Source organism: Pogona vitticeps, chromosome 4 (genome assembly GCF_051106095.1).
Source record: "Pogona vitticeps strain Pit_001003342236 chromosome 4, PviZW2.1, whole genome shotgun sequence".
Taxonomy (NCBI): Eukaryota; Metazoa; Chordata; class Lepidosauria; order Squamata; family Agamidae; genus Pogona; species Pogona vitticeps.
In genome coordinates, this window is record NC_135786.1 from 40,436,989 (window position 1) to 40,463,677 (window position 26,689).

General features: G+C 43.1%; 1 protein-coding gene across 1 annotated transcript in view; it reads left to right on the plus strand.

Annotated features, from left to right (window-relative positions):
* The first annotated feature begins 4,885 nt into the window (after window positions 1-4,885).
* The window catches only part of SYT6 (synaptotagmin 6), a 165,260-nt gene continuing 143,456 nt past the window's right edge, over window positions 4,886-26,689 (plus strand). Inside the window, exon 1 of the mRNA XM_078393355.1 lies at window positions 4,886-5,543. Coding sequence (XP_078249481.1) covers window positions 5,399-5,543 — 145 coding nt within the window. The 5' untranslated portion in view covers window positions 4,886-5,398. The remainder of the gene's footprint in view (window positions 5,544-26,689) is intronic.

Here is a 26,689-nt window from a genome sequence, read left to right on the forward strand (position 1 = left end):
TCATTAAGATACTGCAAGGCTACTTGATATATTTATCTTTGTAAATAGGGTGACCAACACAGAAGCTTTCTGAGGTGCATATGGACCCTTATGAGCCCAGTTGCTGATTTCAAGGAGTCCTTACTTGGACCTTCTGCACATCTGAAGATGTGGAAGTATGTTATTTTTCCATGTAGGCATGACCCATGGGCATGTCTTATCCAAACCATTAGGAAACAAAAGGTAAATTTAAAGTATCCAGTTTTCTTTTCTCTCAGCAGCTATGGAAACTGGGGACAAATGGCTTGTCTCCTTGATTGAAGACTTTTTTGATTTCCATACCTTCTAACTTTAAATTTTAATTACTAAGTTTTTTAAAGCTATGTTCGGGCACTAAGCAACCGTATACAATCACAGTTAATAATCCCTGATATGTCCAGTACTACTATGAGGCAGAGTGAGGCAGTCTGGGTAACAAGGGATGTGTGTGTGTTTAGTCGTTTAGTCGTGTCCGACTCTTCGTGACCCCATGGACCAGAGCACGCCAGGCCCTCCTGTCTTCTACTGCCTCCCGGAGTTGTGTCAGGTTCATGTTGGTTGCTTCGCAGACACTGTCCAGCCATCTCATCCTCGGTCGTCCCCTTCTCCTCTTGCCATCACACCTTCCTAACATCAAGGTTTTTTCCAAGGACTCTTTTCTTCTCATGAGATGGCCAAAGTACTGGAGCCTCAGCTTCAGGATCTGTCCTTCAAGTGAGCATTCAGGGTTGATTTCCTTTAGAACTGATAGGTTTGTTCTCCTTGCAGTCCAGGGGATTCTCAAGAGCCTCCTCCAGCACCACAATTCAAAGGCATCAATTCTTCGGCGGTCTGCTTTCTTTATGGTCCAGCTCTCACTTCCATACATCACGACAGGAAAAACCATAGCTTTGACTATTCGGACTTTTGTTGGCAAGGTGATGTCTCTGCTTTTCAAGATGCTGTCAAGATTTGTCATCGCTTTCCTCCCAAGAAGAAGGCGTCTTTTAATTTCAGGGCTGCTGTCTCCATCTGCAGTGATCATGGAGCCCAGGAAGATAAAATTTGACACTGCCTCCATATCTTCCCCTTCTATTTCCCAGGAGGTGATGGGACCAGTGGCCATGATCTTAGTTTTTTTGATGTTGAGTTTCAGACCGTTTTTTGCACTTTCCTCTTTCACTCTCATTACAAGGTTCTTTAATTCCTCCTCACTTTCTGCCATCAGAGTGGTATCATCTGCATATCGGAGGTTGTTGATATTTCTTCCGGCAATCTTAATTCCAGCTTGGGTTTCTTCCAGTCCAGCCTTCCGCATGATGTGTTCTGCATATAAGTTAAATAAGCTGGGGCACAATATACAGCCTTGCCGTACTCCTTTCCCAATTTTGAACCACTCAGTTGTTCCATGACCAGTTCTAACTGTTGCTTCCTGTCCCACATATAGGTTTCTCAGGAGACAGATAAAGTGGTCAGGCACTCCCATTTCTTTAAGAACTTGCCATAGTTTGCTGTGGTCCACACAGTCAAAGGCTTTTGCATAGTCAATGAAGCAGAAGTAGATATTTTTCTGGAACTCTCTGGCTTTCTCCATAATCCAGCGCAAGTTAGCAATTTGGTCTCGAGTTCCTCTGCCTCTTCGGAATCCAGCTTGTACTTCTGGGAGTTCTCGGTCCACATACTGCTGAAGCCTACCTTGTAGGATTTTGAGCATAACCTTGCTAGCGTGCGAAATGAGTGCAATTGTACGGTAGTTGGAGCATTCTTTGGCACTGCCTTTCTTTGGGATTGGGATGTAGACTGATCTTTTCCAATCCTCTGGCCACTGTTGAGTTTTCCAAACTTGCTGGCATATTGAATGTAGCACCTTAACAGCATCATCTTTCAAGATTTTAAATAGTTCAACTGGAATGCCATCACCTCCACTGGCCTTGTTGTTAGCCAGGCTTTCTAAGGCCCACTTGACTTCACTCTCCAGGATGTCTGGCTCAAGGTCAGCAACTACATTGTCTGGGTTGTCCGGGATATCCAAATCTTTCTGATATAATTCCTCTGTGTATTCTTGCCACCTCTTCTTGACGTCTTCTGCTTCTGTTAGGTCCCTCCCATTTTTGTCTTTTATCATGTTCATCTTTGCGCAAAATGTTCCTCTAATATCTCCAATTTTCCTGAACAGATCTCTGGTCTGTCCTTTTCTGTTATCTTCCTCTATTTCTTTGCATTGTTCATTTAAGAAGGCCCTCTTGTCTCTCCTTGCTATTCTTTGGAAGTCTGCATTCAGGTTTCTGTAACTTTCCCTATCTCCCTTGCATTTTGCTTCCCTTCTCCTCTCTGCTATTTCTAAGGCCTCATTGGACAGCCACTTTGCTTTCTTGCATTTCCTTTTCTTTGGGATGGTTTTCGTTGCTGCCTCCTGGACAATGTTACGAGCCTCTATCCAAAGTTCTTCAGGCACTCTGTCCACCAAACCTAGTTCCTTAAATCTGTTCTTTACTTCCACTGTGTATTCATAAGGGATTTGGTTTAGATTATACCTGAGTGGCCCAGTGGTTTTTCCTAATCTCTTCAGTCTAAGCTTGAATTTTGCTATGAGAAGCTGATGATCAGAACCGCAGTCAGCTCCAGGTCTTGTTTTTGCTGACTGTATAGAACTTCTCCATCTTTGGCTGCAGAGAATATAATCATTCTGATTTCGATATTGCCCATCTGGTGATTTCCATGTATAGAGTCGCCTCTTGTGTTGTTGGAAAAGAGTGTTTGTGATGACCAGCTTATTCTCTTGACAAAACTCTATTAGCCTTTGTCCTGCTTCATTCTGAACTCCAAGGCCAAACTTCCCTGTTGTTCCTTTTATCTCTTGGCTCCCTACTTTAGCATTCCAGTCCCCTAGAATGAGAAGAACATCTTTCTTTGGTGTCAGTTCTAGAAGGTGTTGTAAATCTTCATAGAATTGTTCAATTTCAGTCTCCTCAGCAATGCTGGTTGGTGCATAAACTTGGATTATTGTGATGTTGAATGGTCTGCCTTGGATTCGTATTGACATCATTCTATCATTTTTGAGATTGTATCCCATTACAGCTTTTCCCACTCTTTTGTTGACTATGAGGGCTACTCCATTCCTTCTACGGGATTCTTGCCCACAATAGTAGATATGATAATCATCTGAGCTGAATTCGCCCATTCCTGCCCATTTTAGTTCATTGATGCCCAGGATGTCGATGTTTATTCTTGCCATCTCCTGTTTGACCACCTCCAGCTTCCCAACATTCATAGATCTTACATTCCAGGTTCCTATGCAGTATTTTTCTTTGCAGCATTGGATTTTCCTTTCACTTCCAGGCACGTCCACAGCTGAGCGTCCTTTTGGATTGCTGCCTTGTCGTGGCGAAGGGGCTTGAGTAACTCAGAGAAGCTATGGGCTATGCCGTGCAGGGACACCCAAGACGGACAGGACATAGTGGAGAGTTCCGACTAAACGCAATCCACCTGGAGTAGGAAATGGCAAGCCACTCCAGTATCTTTGCCAAGAACGCCCCATGATCAGAAACAAAAGGCTAAAAACAAGGGATAGAAACTGCTAATTTTTTAACTTGTGGGATTTTTGCCTCGGGTACCAAAATATCTTGGCTGTCTTCAGGTATTACATATCATGACCCGGGATTTGGCTGCTCCGCTTCAAGCAGCAAAATGTATTGGGTTGGCCCTAGCCATTGCCAGATGTGTTACCCACTGGATGCTTTTCAGAGCCATCTGAGCCAGTGGTGTAGAATTCTAAAGAGCAGTTGCCAGTATCTTGTTGCAACATGCAGTCACAAAAGGACAACTGTGTTGTTTTATGATCTTTGGTCCTCTATTCGGTTTGGACGTTGTCTCTCAAGAGATCCAGCTGACTGGTCAATGTTCTGGGTTCTAGGAGATATAGTCCAAAATATCTAGAGGATTAAAGGTTGAGAACAGTTACATTAGAGCTTTCTAGCACAGCATTCCCATTACTTAACAAAACTAGAGATCCCAGGATTATATAAGACAGTTAAAGGGGTATCAAAATGCTAGAACTGTGCAATGTACAGCTACATTCCATGTCTTCTATTGACACATTCTTATCACAGGCAGAACTGTGATAGGAAAAAGAAACATGGCACAAAATTAATCACAATGGAATTCCACAGTAACAACATACATTTACAGGGATGTTGCAGGTATTTGATGCAGGATTCTGAGCTTAGTATTAGGAATAGAAAAAAAAAGAACACATAACACTCTTAAGCAGAGCCCATAACAAAAATTTCTTCATTTCTTTATTATTCTTTACAGGCAATAAGAACATGTGAGTCCCCCTACCTGGGATTAAAGCAGGTTATTACTTGACACCAAGTCTCCATAATGACATAAAGTTATGTTAACAGGTAATTATCTGTGACTATAAAATACAGTGGCATTATTCCAGACGCCCACTATCTTCTGATATGTAAGAACAGGGCAGCAACCCCTTTATCATATCTCATGTTCCTTGTTAGCTTGGCTTCTTCCTCCTCCACTTCCAAGCCAGAATTTGTTTCTACTGAATATTGTTTCAATTGCCTATTATGCGAACATTGTTCCTGCCTGACAATTGGCACTTCTCCGTATGTGGGAATTGCTCATGCAGCCTGATCCGACAGTGGGAACCCAGAAGTGGCGCTGTAAATTAAAACAATGATCTAATTACTGAACACAAAAAAGGGTAGGCACCCTATTAGCAATCTGCAGTTTAGTGTGGTAGGACTGGGATAAGCCAATAAATAAAACCTGTTCCCTCCCTTGTTCTGGAAACAGCATGTGTGGGAACCAATAGTGTTGCTCAGCTTCAGCTCCGTGTTGTGACAAGCTGTTCTGCTGCGCTGTACGATTTCAACGCTCTCCTTTCCACCACCTTTGCATATGCTCTGTAAAGAGCATTGCCTCTTTTGTACAGGGAATTGTGAGGAATACTTCCACCACCTGAAAGGAAAGGCATGTCAGTGAAGGGGTTAAAAAGATTTTCTGAAAGGAGGCTTTGAAAACTATGCAAGGCGAGAATCAAACTGAATTGGGGAGGAGGATCGTTGTGCAGAACACGCCTTGGCAGTAAACACAGCTCTCTGATACTGGATGCAACAAGACAATCCGAAGGCGCTGGCTTGAAGCAAGCAGTACTTTCTCGGAAAGTAGCCACCAGGGGGTCAAGCGTGCACCTTAACTACAGCTTTTCTCTCTTGGGGTGCCTGGGGGCAAAGATCCACCAAGATGACACTAATGCATTAGTGGTGTCTGGTGTGTGTCTGTGTGTGTGTGCATATGCCACGTTGTTACTGTTTGCCTAGCTTCTCTAATATCTCTCCTAGTCAGCCAGGTAGGAGGCAAAGGAAATGCAGCTTGGGAAATGAGCACCACCAAGAAGTACAGACAGTGTCAGGCAGCCACTCGGATTGTCACCAGTCTCTGCCGGGAGAAGAGTCCACCCAAGCTGGATTTGGACATCTGCAAGGAGTTCCTCTCCTTTCCAGACCTGAGTGGCCCCGAGCCAGGTACAGTGGCCCCTGTTCTGCAGGGAAAGGCTTTTGTACTATGTGATGCATATTCACATCAGAACAACAGAAGAAAAAACTTTTTTTTTTTTTTACTACATAGAAGATGAAGATGGTGCAAATCCCCTCGCCACTGGGCATTTGCCTCTCTGTCGTTTTTGTCTCTTCAGATGCATGAAACCTGTTAAAAAGAGCAAGTTCTGTATGGAAGGCAAGAACAGAAATGGGCAGTGAGAGTGTATAATGTGGGCAGGGAGCAGCATGGCTGATAGGGGTGGGGGATGAACACTTTTTCGGGCACTGTGTCATGGCCGAAAGATTTGCCTGCTGTCTAGTAATAAATGAAGGGCAGCAGGGAGATAATTGCGAAGACATGTCATCCCAGTGTTAAAAATGTAGAAGAGAAAGCATTTATTTGGTGTTTTCAAAGACAAACACATCAAGAGTTGGTCAGCATATCTTTAGTATAAATTCTCAGTTTTTCACCAATATGTTATGATGCTGCAGGTGGGAGTCACGTTGCCTACTGCATGGTTAGTTTACATGAGAAAAAATATATTTCACTCATTCACTGAGAATAGCTTCCAAAAACTTGAGTCAATGGAGAACCTTGCTGTATCAAAGATTAGCACCTAAATTTTGTAGATTACATACCGGAGCTGTGTTTGACTTTTCAATGCTTGTAGTTGTAAAATCAGTCAAGGTGTCTGTTTATTATCATATGTCAGACTGTAGTGCTATTTCTAGTCTGATTCATTTTCTTGTCAAGGTGTAGAAAGTCTTTTAACAGATTGCTTTATACCCTACCGTGGGAGATATAGGAGAGTATGTCAATTGATGGCTATTTGCCTTTGTTGTGAAATGAAGAGGCAGTTTTTCTCATCACAGATGCTGGTGGCAGATCACACAGTGGAAGGCTTTCAGTTTTATGGCATGTCCTGTTCATGAGTTTCCCAGAGACATGGGGCCCTTCGCTGCTGGAATAAGGTCTCATCCAGAAAGTCTAATCCAACAGTGCCGTTCTTGTATCCTCAGTCCAAGGTTCTTTCGGTTCCTTTGAAAATGTGATATTGTGATGAGCAATCACACATATTTACTTTTCCAGACCTGTGCTATCTCCACACGTGCAAGTATTACGACGTTTATGCCCATTGAAGCATATGTCAGCATGGCATTTGAAACTTGGTTGGAATCATTGAATAATCTTCAATGTGCCCTAAAGGGAAAGTTTGCTTTGAAATCATGTAACCTAGGTTAGACTTCAACTAACTTTAAACTGTGCTTTAAAATCATCTAAAAGACAAAATCTTATCTTTATCAAGTTATCTTCATCAACTAGAAATCTTCCTGTTACTTTACAGCTTTTTGTTCTATTTTTTCCTTTTATGCTGGCAAATGCTTGACCAGAAGTTCCAGTTCCTCTAATTTCAAGAATATAGTTGAACTGCAACACACACACACACACACACACACACACACACACACACACACACACACACACACACACACACACACACACACACACACACACACACACACAGAGAGAGAGAGAGAGAGAGAGAGAGAGAGAGAGAGAGAGAGAGAGAGAGAGAGAGAGAGAGAGAGGTAGACTGCCTTGCACTGAAGTTGTGTTCCTGAAAGTTGCATCCCTGGCCCCACCCATTTCAGGTCCTTCTGCCTGCATTTTACTGGTGAGGCTCTGCATTAGCTGATACTGGATTGTTTTTGTTCTCTTTAGGAATGTGTGGTAAAATATGGAACCATGAATGCCAATATTCAGAATCTTGCTCATGAAGCACCATGATGCACCTTGAATGCATGGCAAGGGAAATTTGTTAGGCAGGAATAAAAACAAAAGGTTGTGGCACATGAAAGACTAACCAATTTAAAAACTCATTTGTTTTCATTTTTTTATACATGCTGCAACAGCTACCTCATGGGAAAACATTCTCTGAATAAGTTTCTACAACAAAAAATTTGTATTTTAGAATTGCCCATCTTCTCACTGATTGCTCTGTGCCACTGCATAATTGCTGGCTATCAGGAAGAATGCTGTGATTTTAGCAAGAATAACCTAATTTCTGCGACTTGCACTGGAGGAAGCTCCTCTGTTGCCTTAGAGCTGCCAACCGCCCTGCTGTTCCCAGCATAGGGCAACCAATGCCCTGATTTGGATAACCCACCTGCCCAACACTCCATGTGTGATTTGCTAATGATGGTACTGAAGTTTAAATCATAATTCCCTGTTCTGGAATGTCCGTTTGCCCTGCTTGATATAGTATGGTGGCATTATGAGTCACATATTGTTTTCATTCAGATTTATTTTTATTTCTTTATTTTAAAGCTCTGTTAGGTGCCCTGTAGCCAATGGATTTAGTATGAAATGCTGAATCGTGTCTCAGGCAGATGCAACTCAGTTTCCGCACCGGTGCTTTCAACACAGATAACACCAGTGTCTTAGATATCAGGGAGCATGGGAAATGTAGTCTTCCAGAGCTCCCAAGAATGTACTAGAAATGCCATATGCCATAGAAAAATGTGTTTTCCAGCCCTGCTTTTGAGACAAGAGAAATCTGTGCATAGTTAGTATTTGCTCCTTGTTAAAGTTTCTGTAAGATTGCACATCTTGTATGATTATAGTATAGCAGCGCCTTAGATTAAGCTGGACGGATAGAGATCCCAGTAGATATCAGGATCTCAGATAGAATCTGGTCGTATTACAGAGATGCTGGGTCTGCCATGAAAAGAACTGTGGATGTCATAGCAGAGTAGAAAAGAAGGAAAATGTAACTTGTGAAGGACAGAAGGTATAGGAATTTGCAGAGTTTATTGTCTTTGTGGTTATGGGTTGTCTCCTTTTGGTATGGATTGCAATTTGGCTTCTGAGACCAGCTTAGAAAACCTTCTGATGGGGCTCAAATGCTTCTTCCACACTCTTTAAGCCTGCAAAACTTACTCATACCTTAATCCAGGGGTGGGCAATTCATTTCTATAGGGGGGCCACATGAAAAATCTGAACTGTGTTCGGGGGCCGAACCAACTTTACTTTAAAATAAAATGAAACAGTGATGGCATGATTGTTTTTATTTTAAACTTGTTAATCTTCGCAAATACTAAAGAGATATTTTGCGGTATGCTAAAGATAAGCAACTGATCAACTTTAGACAGAAAGCTAGACATGGTTTTGATGTTCAAAACTGTCCATGGGCTGCAGTTTGCCCAGGTCTGCCTTAAGCCTATTAAGATTTGTCTTCATTTAATATATACCTGAAGATATCTGTGGTAGTGGCTGTGACCAGCTGGCCTCTTTACAAGACCTGCAAGGGCTCTTAATAAAAACAGTTGTCTACAAGAACTATTCCTTGGTGCCTGGGCTGCTGAAAAGGTGTGATTCTAGTCTCCAGAGCTTCTACAAATGTATAGACAGCCGAGTACTTAGTAGGAATGTCAGATGCCGTAGAACCTATAAATCTGATAGCTCCTTGTAACTTGAATTTTACTGAGTATGCTCAGCCCATAGCAATATTTCAGTTGCAATGAGTGATGGGATACTTGCTGTTCAGGGGTTCCATAAAAGGGGAGATTGAGAATGGGTTCATCAGCCATGTAATCTCTGTTACATGATCAATTGCCCAGCCCTGCTTTTTCCTTGAGCATTGAAAGGTTTGGTGGTCTGGTGATTTCCCACCACTGTCTTAGAATCTCTGTTTGCACTACCTGCGAGCTGTCCCAAATCACTAGGCTCCACCCATTTAGTTCCACCAAAAATTACTGTTCTAGCTTCTAGCCTTAGCTCAACTTGTGCTTTGCAGAAAGCTCCTTCCCTATGCCAGAAATATTTGTTTTAAGAATAGGCACTGCTTATCTGCTGAGTGTATACCATGGATATAAGAACAACTTCTTTGAGGCTACAAATCCAAAAGGACTGCATTTAGCTGATGGTGACTGCATATTTTGTACGCCTCCTGTGAGACAATGGAGGTACAGTACATCACTTGTATCCCCTTTCATTGGAGATGTCCACAGACTTAATTCTTATTATGTTTGTGGGTTTCTAGGAGAGACAGTTGAACGATAGCATAAGTAACAGCATAACTGTGGAAGATAAAGAGGGCTGGGTGCAGTCAATGCCTGGGTGGAAGTTTGCTAGAGAACACAGCAATGTTGTTTTGAATTTTCCCGTGGGAGTGGGAGAGGGGAGAAATTAATTTGAATTGGCTTTTGCTAGTACAGAATATGATGAAACATCTCAAGAAAGGGACTGGTGACTTAGAGCATTTTTGTCAGTTTGTCATCTGTATACATCCTATTGTCATATACTCAAGTAACAGCTCTTCATAAAATGTATATGCTCCCTCTGTTTCTCTGATATTTTGGGGAGACATAAATTTCTCTTTTCTCTTTTGAATGCTAGCCCTCAAAATGTGTTAGCTTTATACTAGCTGCCTTGAAAGTAAGCCAAGCTGCTTCTTTAACTACCCCTATCTCATTTTCTGAGAATGCTTATCATCTGTTCAGCTTTTGCAGTGAATCTACATGATGCTGTTCATCTTATTCAGGCATTTTTAAAGTGTGCTATATCGAAGGGACATGGTGGTGCTGCGGGCTAAACTGCAGAAGCCTGTGCTGCAGGGTCAGAAGACCAAGCAGTCGTAAGATCGAATCCACGCAATGGAGTGAGCAGCCGTCGCTTGTCCTAGCTCCCGCCAACCTAGCGGTTCGAAAGCAATCAAATGCAAGTAGATAAATAGGGACCACATCGGTGGGAAGGTAACAGCATTCTGTGTCTAAGTCGCACTGGCCATGTGACCACGGAAGATTGTCTTCGGACAAACGCTGGCTCTATGGCTTGGAAACGGGGATGAGCACCGCCCCCTAGAGTCGAACATGACTGGACAACAATTGTCAAGGGGAACCTTTACCTTTACCTATATCGACACACAAGAATGAGAGTGTTTTCACCCTAACATCACCACCCCCATATCATGACAGCCTGAACTATCTGTAGGAAACTGACAGACATGACAAGGCAGCAGCAAACCCCCCCCCCCTTAATGTCTTCATTGGGCTACTGTCATGTGATATTAGTCAACTTCTGCTCTCCATGAGTGGGAGGAGGATGCTAATGACTCTTTTCCCTGCATTTCTCCCTCATTTTCATAGCAAAAAAGTATAGTATAGACATGGCCAATTTGTGGCCCTCTGGATTTTATCAATAGTAACTCCCATCTCCCTAGCTAGAGCATAACCAGTCACTGATCTGAATTATATTCCAATAATATCTGGAAGGCTATAAGCTGTTCGCTTCTGCTATAAAAGAAAGAAACTTAATGATATCAAATTTTGTTTAATGGAAGAAAGACAAGAATTAATAATTTCTTCCCATCTAGTAATGGCTAAAAGGTGCACTTAAGGGGCAGCTCCTCATGCCCCCGCCCCCCAGAAGAGGAAAACAGTTCAATGATAAACCTGAAGCTTTTAATTAAGGCAAAGAATATTTAGTGAAAGGACTTCCCTTCTAAGTGAACTTTATATAAGCCCTTTGGTCTTTGGCATGGTTGGAAAATATGAAGATGTAACTGAAAAGCTTTTGCACCTGTTTGTTTGTTTTTTTAAATTATCCATTGAGGTTACAAGCAGCTACAAGGAGGTATATTCATCATTACTTTGATATGTTGTCCTGAATCCTTTTGGGAACATGCAGCACAAAACCGGAAATGGTGTACACAGTGGGCATGCTTTTGTTGGCTGCCCGTATTGTTCTTGGCCATACCAGGGTTGCACAACTGATTGCATGTTCAGTTGTGTGCCCAGTCAAGTGACAAATGGCTGGCAAGATGCAGGAACTTCTTGCACCATTGCCCTCATGCATAAAATACTTTGCAATAGGTTTTTGGGCCCTGTCAATATTTTGGGAGAATATCTTTTGATATGCCCTCATATGTAACAATATAAAGGCTGTCATACTTTATTTTAGTTCCACTGTTCCAGCCTACATTTATTTCAGTTTCAGCAAATTGCTAAAAAGCAAACACAATCATTTTAAACTCAGGAAACAGTCCTCTTCACTGTTAGCCAGTATTCTTCTGTGCCTAGTACTTTGGATGCTATAGTAATTTGTATTATACGATCTGAAGAGAAACCAGAGCATTTATTGTTATTATGTATTATGCATTTTTTTTGATCTTCCGGCTGTGATAACTGAAAGCAAATAAAACCTCCTCAACTCCCTTTCTCCAAAACCAATATACAGATAGAGCTATCAGATTCACCTGGGTGTCAACAGTTTTCTTCTATAGTTGCCTGCTGTATTTTAAAAATTAACATAAAACATTCATAAAAGAGAAAGTGGAGCTGTATAATGTCACCATACCAGTTGTTTACCAAAGAGGCAGAAAAAACACTGTATAAGGTTCTATACTATACTCCAAATAAAATCTATTTTTCTCAGTAAATCAGTTTTCTCTTCCTTTCCTCTATGATAGCAGCTGTCTTTTGTCTGTCACATGCTGTCAAGCTGATTTCGACTTATGACTAGGATTGTAGCTAGGGTGGAGCAGTGGTGGGCCTCCCCTCAGGGCATGAATATTTCAAGATCACTGAAATCTAGAGGAGAGTATACTGGTGAGCAATAGGAAAATAAATGACACCACATCCCCAGGGAATTAATTTTCCTCCCCCCCTCTAAAAAAACCCACAAACTTTTCTTTTTTGGGATTGGAGGAGGATGCCACATTCCTTCTGCTTTTTCGTGAGGGGCTTCTTACCATACTGACTGGGTGGGAGATGATGCCACATGGCCCAGGTGGCAAACCTGCTAGTTACAGCTCGGCATATGGTGATCTTGTAGAGTTTTCAAGGTATGTGAGATATTTGAGGAGTGCCCCCCCCATGGTGAATTTTTTTAATAGCTGAGTGGGGATTTCAACTCCTGAGTCCTAGGCTGTCACTCTATCCTCTACACTACACTGTCATTTAGATATCACAAAATACATTATTTGGGGGTTGAATGGAACATCCAGTCAACCTGTTCATATATTTAGTCTGTTGGCCATATGATATTAACCAAAAAAGCACAAAAGAAGAAAAAGCTATATGTTTATGGAAGTGCCTATTATAACTTCTCATTTCTTAAAATCAAAAGTTATTTGGAGGGATTGTGTCTCCCTGAATCTCCCAGCCAATTATGGTCACTGGCTATATTTGATGTGGGATTCTGGAAGCTAAAATCCATACAGGACACTTCGCCAAGTTCAAGGTTCCCTCTAAGGTGTACAGCAGAGCATGTGTGCACACCTTTGCCCCCTCCACACAGGGCTCCTCCTCCTCCGTGCACCCACAGTGATCATTTTCAGCTCCTTTGGTTCCAGTTGCCACAGACCCTAATGAAACTGAAAATTAGAGGGAACGTTGGCCAGGCTTTGAGTAATCCAGGGTGTAAGGGAAGTCAGAAGCATGCTGGCTGTTCAGAGGCAATCTGAGGGGCAAATTACACTGAAAGATATCTGCCGAAGAAAGCTATGATTGTAGTTCAACGGACATTCTTGCTTCTTTTCAAATGCTGTTTTAGGAGGATAGAATTGACAGTGGAGAGGTGGGGTGAATATGCAGAGCATCCATTCTAGTGTCCAATGTGCATTGACATAGTGGGTTTCAAACACATAATTGATTCAGGGTTCCCCACTTCCTTACTCCACTAACACTTCTACTACCACTTCTACTCTTCCCAGAGCAACTTTTAAAGCAACAAAGATCAATTAGTCATCACATTGTCACAAATGCTTATGTGTAACATGTGTTTCGGCTCTGAGAAGGGTCCTCTTTTATCATTTTGAAGTAGAAAAATCATGTCCTGTTTGCTCATCACCCATTTTTTCTACTGAAACTTAAAACATGTCTATTTTTATGTAGGAAGAATGGCAAATTGCACTGCAAACACCTTTTGCTGTGTACATATTCTTTGTTTATGTGATCATACTTTATTATGGTGTAGTGCATCTGGAGAGAGGGCCCTCTGGCCAGATGGAGAGAGGTGTTCTGGCCAGATGTTCTCTTCAAACTCTATGTCCCTAGGAAGTCAGATAACCTTTCTTTCCATAGTCACTCAAAACTCTCCAGTAGGGCATATAAGGAGAGTAGGTTTTGTTGATACTCTGCGTCAGCACAGAATGTTGTTTTGTATACAGTACCACCAAACAACTGCAGTGTGCAATAGCCTGCAAAATGAAGTCTGTAGCCTTGTTACACAATTGTTATATCCACATATTGTGCAACTGTGTTGTGTGAGAGAATGAAACTGGGTTTTTGTCTAGAAATGTTTAATCTGTATCTTAAAATTCTAGTCTCATCAAAAGTCCTGATGCACGGCAGATAGCTTTATAAAATCATATCACCCTTATGAGCAGAAGTTGCAATACATTGAAAGTAGAATTCATAAAACCCTGAGAGTTCTATGAGATGCTAGCTTACTTTCTTTTCTGCAGTTCCAGCTTATCAGGCCTCAAGTGAAGCACACAGGAAAGATTCTCATAGGTTCATATTGATGATACCAGTGTCCCTGGCTACCCAACCAAGCCATCAGGACAGCAAATTGAAAGTATTTGCATAATGAGTTGGATGTAACCAATCACAATCTGCCTGGCACTTTTGCTATGATGATAAGAAGCTTCCTTCCATGATGCCCCAATGCTTTCCTATGTTATCTGAGCCTGCATTCAGCACACTTCCCTCAGCAGTTTCCCATGTAGAACAACCTGCAGGCAATCAGGTGCAATTTTGTATTCTGTGCCAGTAAGGCAGAACAGAAGGCGAAGCGGATCAGAGCCCAGCAAGGTGGATATGTAAAACTATGGCCAAAATGTTCTGCATGAACAAGGACCAAAGCTTTGCCTGTGCTAGCAGTTTAGTTGACTGCCAACCTGAAGCTGGTCATCCATTCACTGGTCTGTAGCAACCAGAGAGTTAGCATGGGGCTACTGAAATCTGTGGAAGAGACTAAACACAGAAAGCTTGTGGTTGAAAGAAAGAAAATTAACTAATGTGAGTGTCTGAGTGTCCCTGCATAAGCTTCTTATGACTTTTAACTCAAATTCCTTTCTGCATCAAACTGTGGTGTTTAAAAAAATCTCAAGGTGTGGATCCAAAATCACATTTATTCTCAAAATGCATGTTTTGATACATCTAAAATGTGGGTAATTGGGTAATCTTTCTTTCTTCTTTATATGTATCTGTGACATTCCACCCAGTGTTCCCTGTTTGTTTCTCCCCAAACCAAGGTTCACTCTGGCAACGTTGTCTCTTTCATCCGCTGCCACCAGTAGATATCCCTGATCCACACTTGCCGAATATTTGAATCAGACACTTGCTACCAACATAGCTTGTTTATTTAGATTGAAGTTGAATCACAGATGTTCTTTTTTTTCATTGTATAGAATCACTTGTTAAAACTTCTTATCTTTGGTTACATGTTCAATTCTTCATTTGTTTTATTGATTTATTCACTTTAACAAACTTATTAATATCAGTTCTCTCAAGTTCTCTGACCTTTTATCTTGACTATTCAATTTCTCTCCTCCACACTCTCATTCTCTCTTTCACCTTCTTTCTTCCTAACTCCCACGGTAACTGTCTCACTGTCTCCGCCCCTCCTGTCTTCTCATAGGCTCCTGCACTAGAGCTTCAGCTACTGTATGAGTGACAGGTGACATGGGCATTCTGTCACAGTATCAAAGTGTTAAAATTTAAAATTATAGACAGATATGAAATATAGGTAAAATTAAAAAGCAATTAAAATGTTAAGATAATTAGATTATTTTTTACTAGAAGTGGGCTACTTCTATAGTGTTATTTGCAGGATATTCTTTTGTACACATGGTGCGGCAGAAATTGGATGTGCATGCATAAGTGCCACATTGATTGAATTTCAAGTCACAAAAAATGTCCTGTATCCAAGTAGCTCTATTTTACTTGATTATTCTTCGAACTTCCTGCTTTTTTGTAAAAGTCTATTGACTTCCAGATGGTCCAGCTAGAGTTTTGTTCTGGTGAGAGACATTCCCTTCAGGAATGGACAATTACAACATTTAAAGAAATATGAAAGTGAATGGGTAGCTAAGAGGGCAACTACACTGACCATTTACCTCACAATTTGCAATGAATCAGGCACAAATGAATTCAAATTAAAATTCAGTGACTACACAACATAAAACTTAGTATGAGGAAGCCTGTTGTGGATTCATGTCTTTTTAGTGGGGAATTATCTTTTTTGTTCAGCTGGCAGGAGTGGTTTAACTATGTTCTGATCAGGTCGACCTCACTTTTGTCTGTTTTCTGTCTAGTGTGGTTGTCTAATCAGAAAGTGAAAGGGCACATGTGGGGATGTCATTTCCCCTTAATAGAGTCCTTGTTGTTTGCAAACAGTGTTCTGCTTTTAAAATGGCTTTCAAAGCACCACTGGAACACTGTATTGCTATGTCACATGGGGAAAACTAAATTTTAAAAAAGACGTGGAAATAGCACCTTGTCAAAGGCAACAGTTTAGGGAGCTCCATGCAAAGTTCTGCTCCTGCATATTGTCAGATGACTAGAATGATTTCACCTGCAGAAATCTGATGTGAAAAACAGTGAATCACAGCAGATCCAAATATATTTGCTCTGCTGTGTAGTCACATACTTAGTTCCTCTCTGCGTATTACGCTGACAGGCAGAGATCAGGCCATTTTGTATAGGAATTTCCTCAAACATTCCTCTCTGTATTTAGTAATTTTGGCTGCCTTACAACCACAAGCAATGCTAGATACTTAACAGACTGTTTGGTGGCACTAGATGATCCATTATTGTTTCCAATACAGGGTTTGTTTTAAAATGGACATGAAATAGCATTTCAGCATTTCCCAGTGAAGCACCTTACAGATGCATAGGACTACAATCATCAAACAACAGCACTCCTGGCCACATTGGCCGTGGATGATACAAACCTGTAAAGCATATCTGGAGCATATGGTGTTGAGGGAGGCTGAGGGAGATCCTTCAGTGCAAAGATAGTGCTAGGCAGGCAAGCCAACTCTGTAACGTAAAACTCCATTAAGCTGCAGCATAAAGAATGTTGCTGAAAATGTTCAAATCAAGTAGCACTCTGTGTTTTAGGTGAGTGAGAAGACAGGACATACATCTGGGCAGGAATATGACTGAGCAAATAACAAACTAAGCATAGGAAGAAAACTTTGTACAGTATTCAAGGGAAATAAAAGGCCTGGAAAATGATTTAACTGAAGGTCTGACTTTGCTTACGGCAAAAAGAAAATCCAGCAGGAGAATTCAAGAATAGGAAGAGACAAAACTAAGAAGTGCAGAACATTGTCTAGCAAACAGCCTGTCAGCCTGAATGCTTCTTTTTAGAGCTCAGGTTGCTTCTGGGAGGTGGAAGCAAAGGGGAATGTGGAAGTGTAAGGGACAGATTGAAGGTTCTACCTTCGAGGCTACGATGGAGTAGAACAGGAGGAGTTTTTGTCATCTGCCTTCAACCACTCAGTTTCAGAGCAAAAGGAAAACTGAGGCATGTGGAAGCAGCAGTTGGTGCAATGCAGGCAAAGTGGTAGCTCAATTGACTCTTTATCAGAAGATAAAAGCAAATGACGTCTATGAAGTGACACGGCAACATGTTTTAAGCAAAATGCACACAGTTATCTCATTCTACTTCTTGACAGATTATCAGGGAGGCCAAGTATTCAGGATGGGATTTAACATGAACTCACCGCATTCAAGCTGCTCACTGCAGCAACAATGCAACACCTTTGACTACTGGCTGCCAAAAAGACAAATGAGAGATAACTTCTAGTAGTCTCTTATCCAATGTGCACTGTCAGTTGTGTAGCTGGATGTGCTCATCAGTGTATGATTGACCTAGACAGCACTTTCTCCTGCCTGTAGGGAAGGAAATGGCTTAATCATGACAGGTTCCAATGTATTCTTAGCAAATTATTCAGACATAATATGATTTGGGGAAAAATGAAAACTTTATTTCTGAAGGCATATAGAGTACTGGCTGTTTGGGAGATATTTATTCATATACCAAAAGGTACTTGGGTATCTCCATTTAAATTCTCAAAGTGGACATGCAAAACTTAAACAATATAATAGACTCATAGAATCATTGTAACATTGAATTAGAAGGGGTCTTAACTGCTGAATAGCTAGCTCCATGGTTTAGGTCTCTACCTATGGAGCCAGAGGTTGGGAGTTCAATTCCCCAGTGGGCTTCTCTGACAAGGGCTGGACTCAATGATCCATACGGTCCCTTCCAGTTCTCTGCAGTTCTAAGATTGTAAGACCGTTGAGTCCAACCCTAAGCTCAGTGCAGGAATCCAAATCAAAGCGGATCTAATAGATGGTTATCCAATTTTCTCTTGAATGCCTCCAGTGCTGGAGTGCTCAATATTAGTTAAACTAATAATTATGTGCCATCAAGTCAATTCCAATATATGGTGATCCTTTCCATGGTTTTCTCAGTACAGTACAGAGTACTGTACTCAGAAGCAGTTTACCATTCCCTCTTTCAGAGCATGGTCTGGAGCTCTGTAGATAGTTCAAGGCTACACAGAGTGGCTTGAGAGGCCTTGGAAAACCCAAGTGGATCTGTTGCAGGGCTTGGAAAAGGGTATTTTTCCAGATCTTGGATATCATTTGCCCTAGTCCACATAATTATTATTGAGAAATGCTAGAAGTTGCAGTCCAGCAATATCTGGACGGAGGCACTTTGCCTGGGAAGAATGTGTTTGGCCACAGCATGAAGAACTTTATCAGGAGGGCTTTAAACTTAATTGGAAGGAACAGGGAGAGACTCAAGCTCAGAAGTAAAGATTTATTGAGTTATAAAGAGTTATTGAGACTGTAAGTGCCAGTTGATGAGGAAAAAGGAGTGGTCTTCTCTGGGGAACTTGAGTCTAATTCTGCTCTGTGAGTCTCTACAGCTTCTGCTGCTGAGCTCAAGGAATTTTCCAATTTCAAAACTCTGCAACAGATTTCAAATAGAGATGGGCACGAACCAGGAAGTTGATAAAAAATCACTGGTTCATTGGTTCGGTTCGGTTTGGGTTTGTCAAAAGCAACAAACTAAAACGAAGGGAACCAATGAATCTTTAAAGCAATTTTTGGTTCATTTGGTTTGTTTGCCCATTTTATCCCCCTTGCCTCCGACCACCTGCTTCTGTCAATCAGATGCACTAGGCAACCCTGGGAGGGACCTAGAGACTACTGGATTGGCAGGTCATGCAGCCAAAGACATGGCTCAAAGGGCTCTGGGGCAGCTGCTTGTTCTTATTTATAAGGCAGAACCACTTGCACATCTGACCCACTTCTGCTAGTCATAAGAACCCTTCTACCTTGGAATCAGCAGCACATTTCTTCCCTTGTCCACAGAGTTTGTGGAAAGGGTATTGTCCTTCCTCAGTCCACTTCTGATGAGTGACTCCATGTGTCAAGTTCCCTGGCATGAACCAGTGCTGGCATTTCCCCCAAGCCAGCTGCTAAATGATGCTTTCCGGGGGGGGGGGGGGGAGAGACCTGATTTGAGAGTGTATAACTTGTGTTCGCGAAGGCTTTCATGGCCGGGATCTAATAGTTGTTGTGGGTTTTTCGGGCTCTTTGGCTGTGTATAACTTGGATGTCCAAAATCCAGACTTCACAAAATACAGTATGGAGGGGGTTTAGAGAGAGTTAGGGGAAGAGTGATTTTGGTGTCTCTGGGTTGCGGGGTGTGTGTGTGCTATTCTAGGGCTCCTGAACGTCTGAACCAAAAGTTCAGGAAGTTCATGGTTCATGGACTTCAATGAACCACAAACCACTATGAACTGACATTTTGCTGATTCGTGCTCATCTCTAATTTCAACCAAATGTTAAAGAGTCTTGAACCTTCCTGCTTGCAGTGTTTTGCATGAATCTTGCCACATACAGTATTGCAGTTTTCAAGAGTGACTATGCATGTTTATATTTACTATGGAAATTGTGGCCATCCTAATTTTTCAAATCTATGCATAGTAGTTTGTCACTGACACTTATTGATGAAGGAGACTGAGAGAGGAAACTCAGTATGTAAATTGAATCAGACTTCACCTCTGCATGAAAAATTGCAGAACACATAGGAAAAGATGATAAACTCGAGACTGTAATTAAAAAACGGGTTGTGCCATAATAGAGCAGCACCAGCTGTCAGTTCTATGTCTAATGGGCTACCTGTTGTTGTGAAGATAAGATTGACTGTGCCTCTAATAACAATGGGTATTGAGCCATTTCCTTCCTCGAGTTTGATATATTTGGGACAAATCTATTAAGCGACAAATCAAAAACTGTTCTCCGTTTTTGAACATATCGATCTATCTGTTTTAGGAGCTTGCAAGCGTTGTCAGCTTCATCACTACAATTGTAAATGCTGAACTGGCACTCTTGTTTAATTATTAAAGTGTGCAGAAGGTACCAGATCCAGGCAGTGGCATGGGTTGTATATTTATTCCAGATGAATTCCTAGGGCAAAAATTCCATCGACTCTTTTTTGCAATAGAAAACATATTCTTCCATGAAATATGTTTAGGAAGCAGTAGTTAAGCAGGAGGTGGTCCAGTAATTATGGTCATGCTAAGTTATTTCTGTTTACAATTGGAATTCAGGGTGTAAAAATAATACAGGACAAATATACAGTCTGATAGTATTTGTATTGCTTTGTGGTGTTGTTTTTCTAACCACCGGAGTCCATCATGAGCTTTCTAAGGTTGCAGAAATAAAAAAAAAATAAGGAGAATAGGAAAACAGCTGCTGCCGAGGCTTATTTCTTTTTCCTTTTGTTCCATATAGTTGCTGCAGTATTTTTCTAGTGGATTCTGCAGCAGCAATATTTAGATTAGGTATGTGCCAAGCTATTGCTTGTTACTCTAAATAGATAATTATGTCAATTAGCAAAATAAGGCACTTAACTGGAGAAAGTTATTGATATAACATTTCCTCAAGTGCATAATAGGGGAGATTAAGTCCTTGACAAATTCTCCAGCTGTATTTCACAAGCTGCTTAATATAATATGACCCCACTTACTAGGTCAATGGAAATGTTTGCTCTTTCCTTAAATGTGTAGGCTTGCATTCTTACTTAGTGATTCCTTGTGTTGAGGCATCAGCCACAGAAAACCTATTCTAGTATAAGACACGTATGACCGTTGTTTGGCAGTTTTAAAGAGGCATCTGCTTCATCCACAGATGGGTGTGTGAGCATGAAAATGTCTATTGTTTTACAACCAAATGCCGTTCTCACATGTAGTGTAGCTGTGCCACATCCTGGGGAAAGGGTACTGAAGCATTGACACTTTTTTGTAGCCAGTAATCTCCAATCACTCCCTCCATCCCCTCTCTTCTGGTAGCTGCTGGCCCATGTTCCTTCAGACTACCCCCTCTTTCAAACACACAGGATTGTTGTGTTTCATAGCGATATATTTTATCCTCCCACCTCAGATGGCTTTCCCCTCTTGATGGGGTAGGAATTTGGTCTCTCCTCTCCATCCAAAGCAGAGGGAGCCGCCTCGCCTTCTCCTTGCCTAGTTGCCTGTCTGCTTGGCCAGTTAAGATTGGCTTGGGTGCTCTTTGACTTTCTGAACCCCAGTCTTTGTCGGTGTGATACCTTTTTCATCTAAACCCAGAAACAGATCCATCCTGCAACTCACTCATTAGGCTGCTTGGAAAATTTTGTTTCTCTCCTTCTCCCCCACCTAATTCCTCTCTCTTTCTCTCTCTCTCTCTCTGTGATGCAGTGTTGTATTGCTGCAGAAGAAAGGAGGGGAGGAGGCTTGTCTCTGGATATAGCCACTGCTCCATCCCCTCCCCATGGATTCCTGCCTCCCCCCTCCCATAGTTGCAGCTGAATCATAAATGAATGTGTATATGCATAGTCAAAAAGGAAGATTTGTGTGTGCAGGTGTAAGTGTTATTAGACCCTGCACTTCTTAATTTGAAACTACACTACAGATTATGCCTACTATATAACAATATTTCTTTCATGAGCAAAGTAGTCGAGAGGGTGGTGGCTGATCAGCTTCAAGCACATCTGGATGAAACAGATGCCCTGGATCCTTTTCAGTCGGGCTTCAGGCCATGCCACGGTACAGAGACGGCATTGGTCGCCCTGTACAATGACTTGTTGAGGGAGGCCGACAGCAGTAAAATTTCTTTGTTGGTCCTCCTCAACATCTCAGCAGCCTTCGATACCGTCGACCACGGTATCCTCCTGGGGAGGCTCTCTGAGTTGGGTATCGGTGGCTTGGCCATGGCCTGGTTCCGTTCCTTCTTGGAGGACCGGCCCCCAGTGCAGCTTGGGGAGAGTATTTCGGCCCCATGGAGTCTCAATTGTGGGGTTCCACAGGGCTCGATCATTTCCCCAATGCTGTTTAACATCTATATGAGGCCGCTGGGTGGGGTCATCAGGGGATGTGGACCATCGTGCCATCAATATGCTGATGACACCCAGCTCTATATTTCCTTTTCACCAACTGCAGGTGATGCCGTCCTGTCCCTCCAGCACTGCCTGGGGGTCGTACAGCAGTGGATGCAGGAGAATGGGCTGAGGCTGAACCCGGATAAGACGGAAGTTCTGAGGGTGGGTGGCCCTGTGGATGGTGGCTTGGGAAACTCCCTCATGTTTGGGGGGGTGGCCCTGGCCGCGAAGAGTGGGGTCTGCAGCCTGGGGGTACACCTGGACCTGATGCTCACCATGGAAACGCAGGTGGCGTCGGTAGTCTGCACCGCCTTCTTCCACCTTTGGAGGATTGCCTGGCTGCGACCTTACCTAGACACGGGGGTGCTCACTACCTTAGTACTTGCGCTCGTAATTTCTAGATTAGACTACTGTAACGCGCTCTACGTGGGGCTCCCTTTGAAGCTGATGCGGAAACTTCAAGTGGTGCAGAGTGCGGCGGCCAGACTCCTCACTGGAGTGAGAAAATACCAACATATCTCTCCTGCTCTGGCCATGCTGCACAGGCTGCCCATCCATTTCCGCATTGACTTCAAAGTGTTAATGCTTACATATAAAGCCCTAAACGGTTTAGGACCTCGATACTTGGCGGAATGCTTACTCCCAACTAGTTCTACCCATGTCACCCGCGTGAGCCAGGAGGTGAGGCTGAGGAGCCTGACGTTGAGGGAGGCCCGGAAGGAAAGAACTAGAAACCGGGCTTTTTCGGCAGTGGCTCCTCGTCTCTGGAATAACCTACCTCCGGAGATTCGCGCTGCACCCTCACTGGGTACTTTTAAGAACCAACTAAAAACGTGGATGTATAGGCAGGCCTTCCCTTCCAGTTAATTCCTGTCCTCTTTCCTTTTTTTTCTCTTTATTTGATTTATTTTTATTTTTACCATCTTATAGAATCATTTAATTAATTAATTGTCATAAAATTTTTTAGAACTTGTTATCCTTATGTTGTAAGCAGCCTAGAGTGGTCAAAATGACTAGATAGGCGGGGTATAAATACAATAAATAAATAAATAAATAAATAAATAAATAAATAAATAAATAAATAAATAAATAAATAAATAAATAAATAAATAAATAAAAATAAAAATAAAAATAAAAATACTTTTCACAGTCTAGGATTAAAGGTGTGGGATAGAGGTGGGCAATTGGTTCATGGAAGTCCATGAAACACAAACCACAAAGTCACAGCATTCCCCAAATGAGTTTCTCTGTGGCTATCTTTAAAAAAAAGAAAAGAAAAACAACCTGGCTTGCTCTGCATCTCCACAGCCTGCCTCCCACCCCCTTCCCACTGCTCCCATTGCCTCTCTAACTTTTCCTGCTGCTGCATCCTCCTCCACCATGGCGGCCACAGCCATATTGAGAGGCTGCTCCTCTGGCATGGCAGCCAGTCTCCGCGCATGTTCCCACCTCTCAGATGGTAAGCGGGGACATGTGCAAATGGCCCTGGATGGCAGGCTGGAGGGAGAGGAAATAAACTAGGAGGTTGCAAATCACCACCAAATTTGTTGGTTTGGGAAAATTCAGGTTCTCCCGGGTGGATGAACCTGAACTGATCCAAACCAATGCATTGAAGTAGTGCTGTGACACTAATGGGATTGGGATACAAATTGAATAAATAAATAAATAAATGAAAATAAATAAATTAGTGATTTTTGACAAATCTCCTGGTATGTTTTTAGCTTAGTGCCCATCTCTAGTATGGGAATTAGTGCTTTTCACTCCTCAGACATGCTTGTTTCACAAATTTTAATGCCATCTCCAAGAGTAATCCTCATCCCAGTTTGCACACATTTCATGTAGGAAATATATGGGATTTCACTGGATCTGCCAAGCCACTGGGAGATGAAATGTGATCTATATGAGCACCCATGGAGGTGTTTCTGACCCACACTGGGAGCACCAGGGACTCTAGTTGCAGGGCTATCTTTTAGACTAGATATAGCAAACCTCTGCTTCTTAGGCTAGATACACTTCATGGAGATTCCGCCACCACTTCACAGAGTTCTTCTGCTGTTTTCTCTCATAAGTGATTGGGGATAAGAAATAAAAGTCTGCTTAAAACCAAGGCAATTGTTCTATACAATGGAGACTGGTTTGCAGCTGCTGCACAGAAATAATCCCTTGTTAGCCAATGTTACATGGAACTGAACTCAGGTTTGCAGTCTGGGAAGATGAGCACTTATTTGCCAGTGGAAATGTCCTGCAGGGACGTGACTTTTGGTTTGTAGGGTGGGAAACTATGCTTTGCAACTCAGGAAATTGCCTCACATAGGCTTACTCTTAAATAAACATTCATAGGATTGAGCTGGGCTTTGTATCTCTGATCGGAAAATTTATAATGTGGTAAGAATTACAACTAGCCTTGTTGAAAGTGCCTTGGCCGTGCCTGGTTTCCTCAACCCCATTCACTGTTGGAAGGTTGGGACACGGATTTACCTGGTCCCGTGTTGAGGCTGGAGTGACTGCTGAGTCCTGCTGGGGGCTGCCGGAAAAAAGATGGTGGCAAAGGAGTCTGGGATGGCCCGTGGTGGCCCCATAACACCACCTCCTAAGGGGATTGGGCCGGTGCAGGGCAAAGGACGTGGGGCTGCTTGCCGGCGGACCTGAGGAACAGGGTTTCCAGTCTGGTCCACTGGCATGGTTAAAAAGAAAGACGAGCCAAGGCTTGGAGCCTCTGCTCGCTGGATCGTTAAGTCCCATGGACATGAGACAGCTGAGAGGGTGGGAAGACAAACAGCTCCAAAACAGGCAGCAGCGGAAGGAAAGAGAACAGCAGTACTGGAGGGAGCAGCTAGCGTGGACAACAGCAGCAGTGGAGAAAGGACGCCTGCTCCGGGGGGAGAGCCCAGCACAAGGGTCAACAGCGCACGGGGGGGGGAATAACGCCTCCTCTGGAGGGACAGTGCAGCACAGATGGTGGAAAAGAAAGGACTCCTGCTCCAGAGGGAGCAGCCAGCACTTCCCCACATTTTTTTTTTGCGGGCTGCAGCAGGAAGCAAGGAGCAGCAGGGCTAAAATGCCCCAGTTATTGAGCAGGCACAGCCCTGCTACAAATGCCTTTGACAGGTAGGGGAGCCTACCTGAGTCTCTCTCTCTCTCTCTCTCTCTCTCTCTCTCTCTCTCTCTCACTCACTCACTCACTCACTCTCACACACACACACACACACGAGAGAGAGAGAGAGAGCTGAAAGTATATAGGGAGACAGGGACCAGCCTACCTATATACATCAAAAAGAGCTGAAAGCACTGGGGGGGGGCAGAGGCTCCAGCTGGGGGAAGCTTATATTGTTCTCCTCCCCAACCACTTTCCAAGGGTGCCAGTTGCCCTGGTACTGGGTACATACCGTGCCCCCCAAGTAGAGGGCATGGGATGGCCAGGCAGCTCCAAACCAGCCTTCAGGCCCATATAACATGCACACTCAGGCAGGCCGTCCAAGGCACTCATGGGCTCCAACCCGGAAGGAGGCTGCCACTGCTCCACAATGCCCACAACAAAATGGACCCTCAGGAGGACCATAGAGGGCACCGCCAGACACACAGGCTCAATGGCGGCCTCGCACAAAGCAAGGTATTATCAAGAATATTTCACAGGTCCTGGCCCAAATAACACAAAGCTCGGGACCCTTGCAGAGGACCAAGGCAGTGGAGAAGAGACAACTGAACCAGGGCCATCCAGCCAGGGTCTCAAGGGGCAAGCACCATGGGGAGCCTCCAGCAGCTCCAACAGCCCAAGCCCTGAAGGGAGGAACAGGTGGCCACAGAAGAAGAAGAGGCATGGATCAAAAAAGAATAGACAGCACTCCACTTAAGAAATTATTTCATAATCATCTGAATCCTCCTCAGATGAGGAAATACAGTACATGAGGGAGGCCAGTACTGGAAGGAGGCAGCCCATGTCCCAGGAATCCCAAGGTGGGCAGCATGGAAACGAGATGGGGTGGAAGTGATTTGGGGAACTGGTAGCACTTCTCCTAGGGTTCCCACCCCATCCTTCACAGATGATGAGGACCCTCTAGCGATCCACCTCCCGAGGAAGGTTAGGAGAGATATACTTGATGGATATTATGTGGGTATATTTTCTCTTCTCAAACTGGAAGGGGAGGAGGGCCACACAAGGAACAAGAGGAAAAAAAAAAAGAGTGAGGCAGCAAGGGCTTGAGCACACACTCGACAACTGGCTAGCAGGATATGCGGAGTTTGTGGGGGGTGGTCCAGATGGCACACCCAGAGAGAGGGTGGCATCTAAACAATCATTATAGAAATGTCCTGTGTGCAAGGAAGCTGGCAGGGAACAAGGCTGCCATTGCATACGATACAGCCTTTAGGAAGAGGGCATCCCAGAATGTTACTGCAAGATGGGACCTCATTAATCAAGCATTATGGCTGGTGGAGGTTGGCCCACATATGAAAGGAAGGGCACAGGGATCAAGGTTTACATGCTGGGGGTGTAAGGACACAGTTAAACATATCTGCTGGGAATACAATGCAGGGAAATGTGTGCGGGCCTGATGTAAATTCATTCACGAATGAGATCAGTACTTCAGGCAGCAGGCCAAAAAGTGCTCTGGGCTCCTTTCGAGGCACAAGGCCCCCCTCCAAGCCCAAACTCCAGAAGGACGGGGAAAGCAGAGGAACA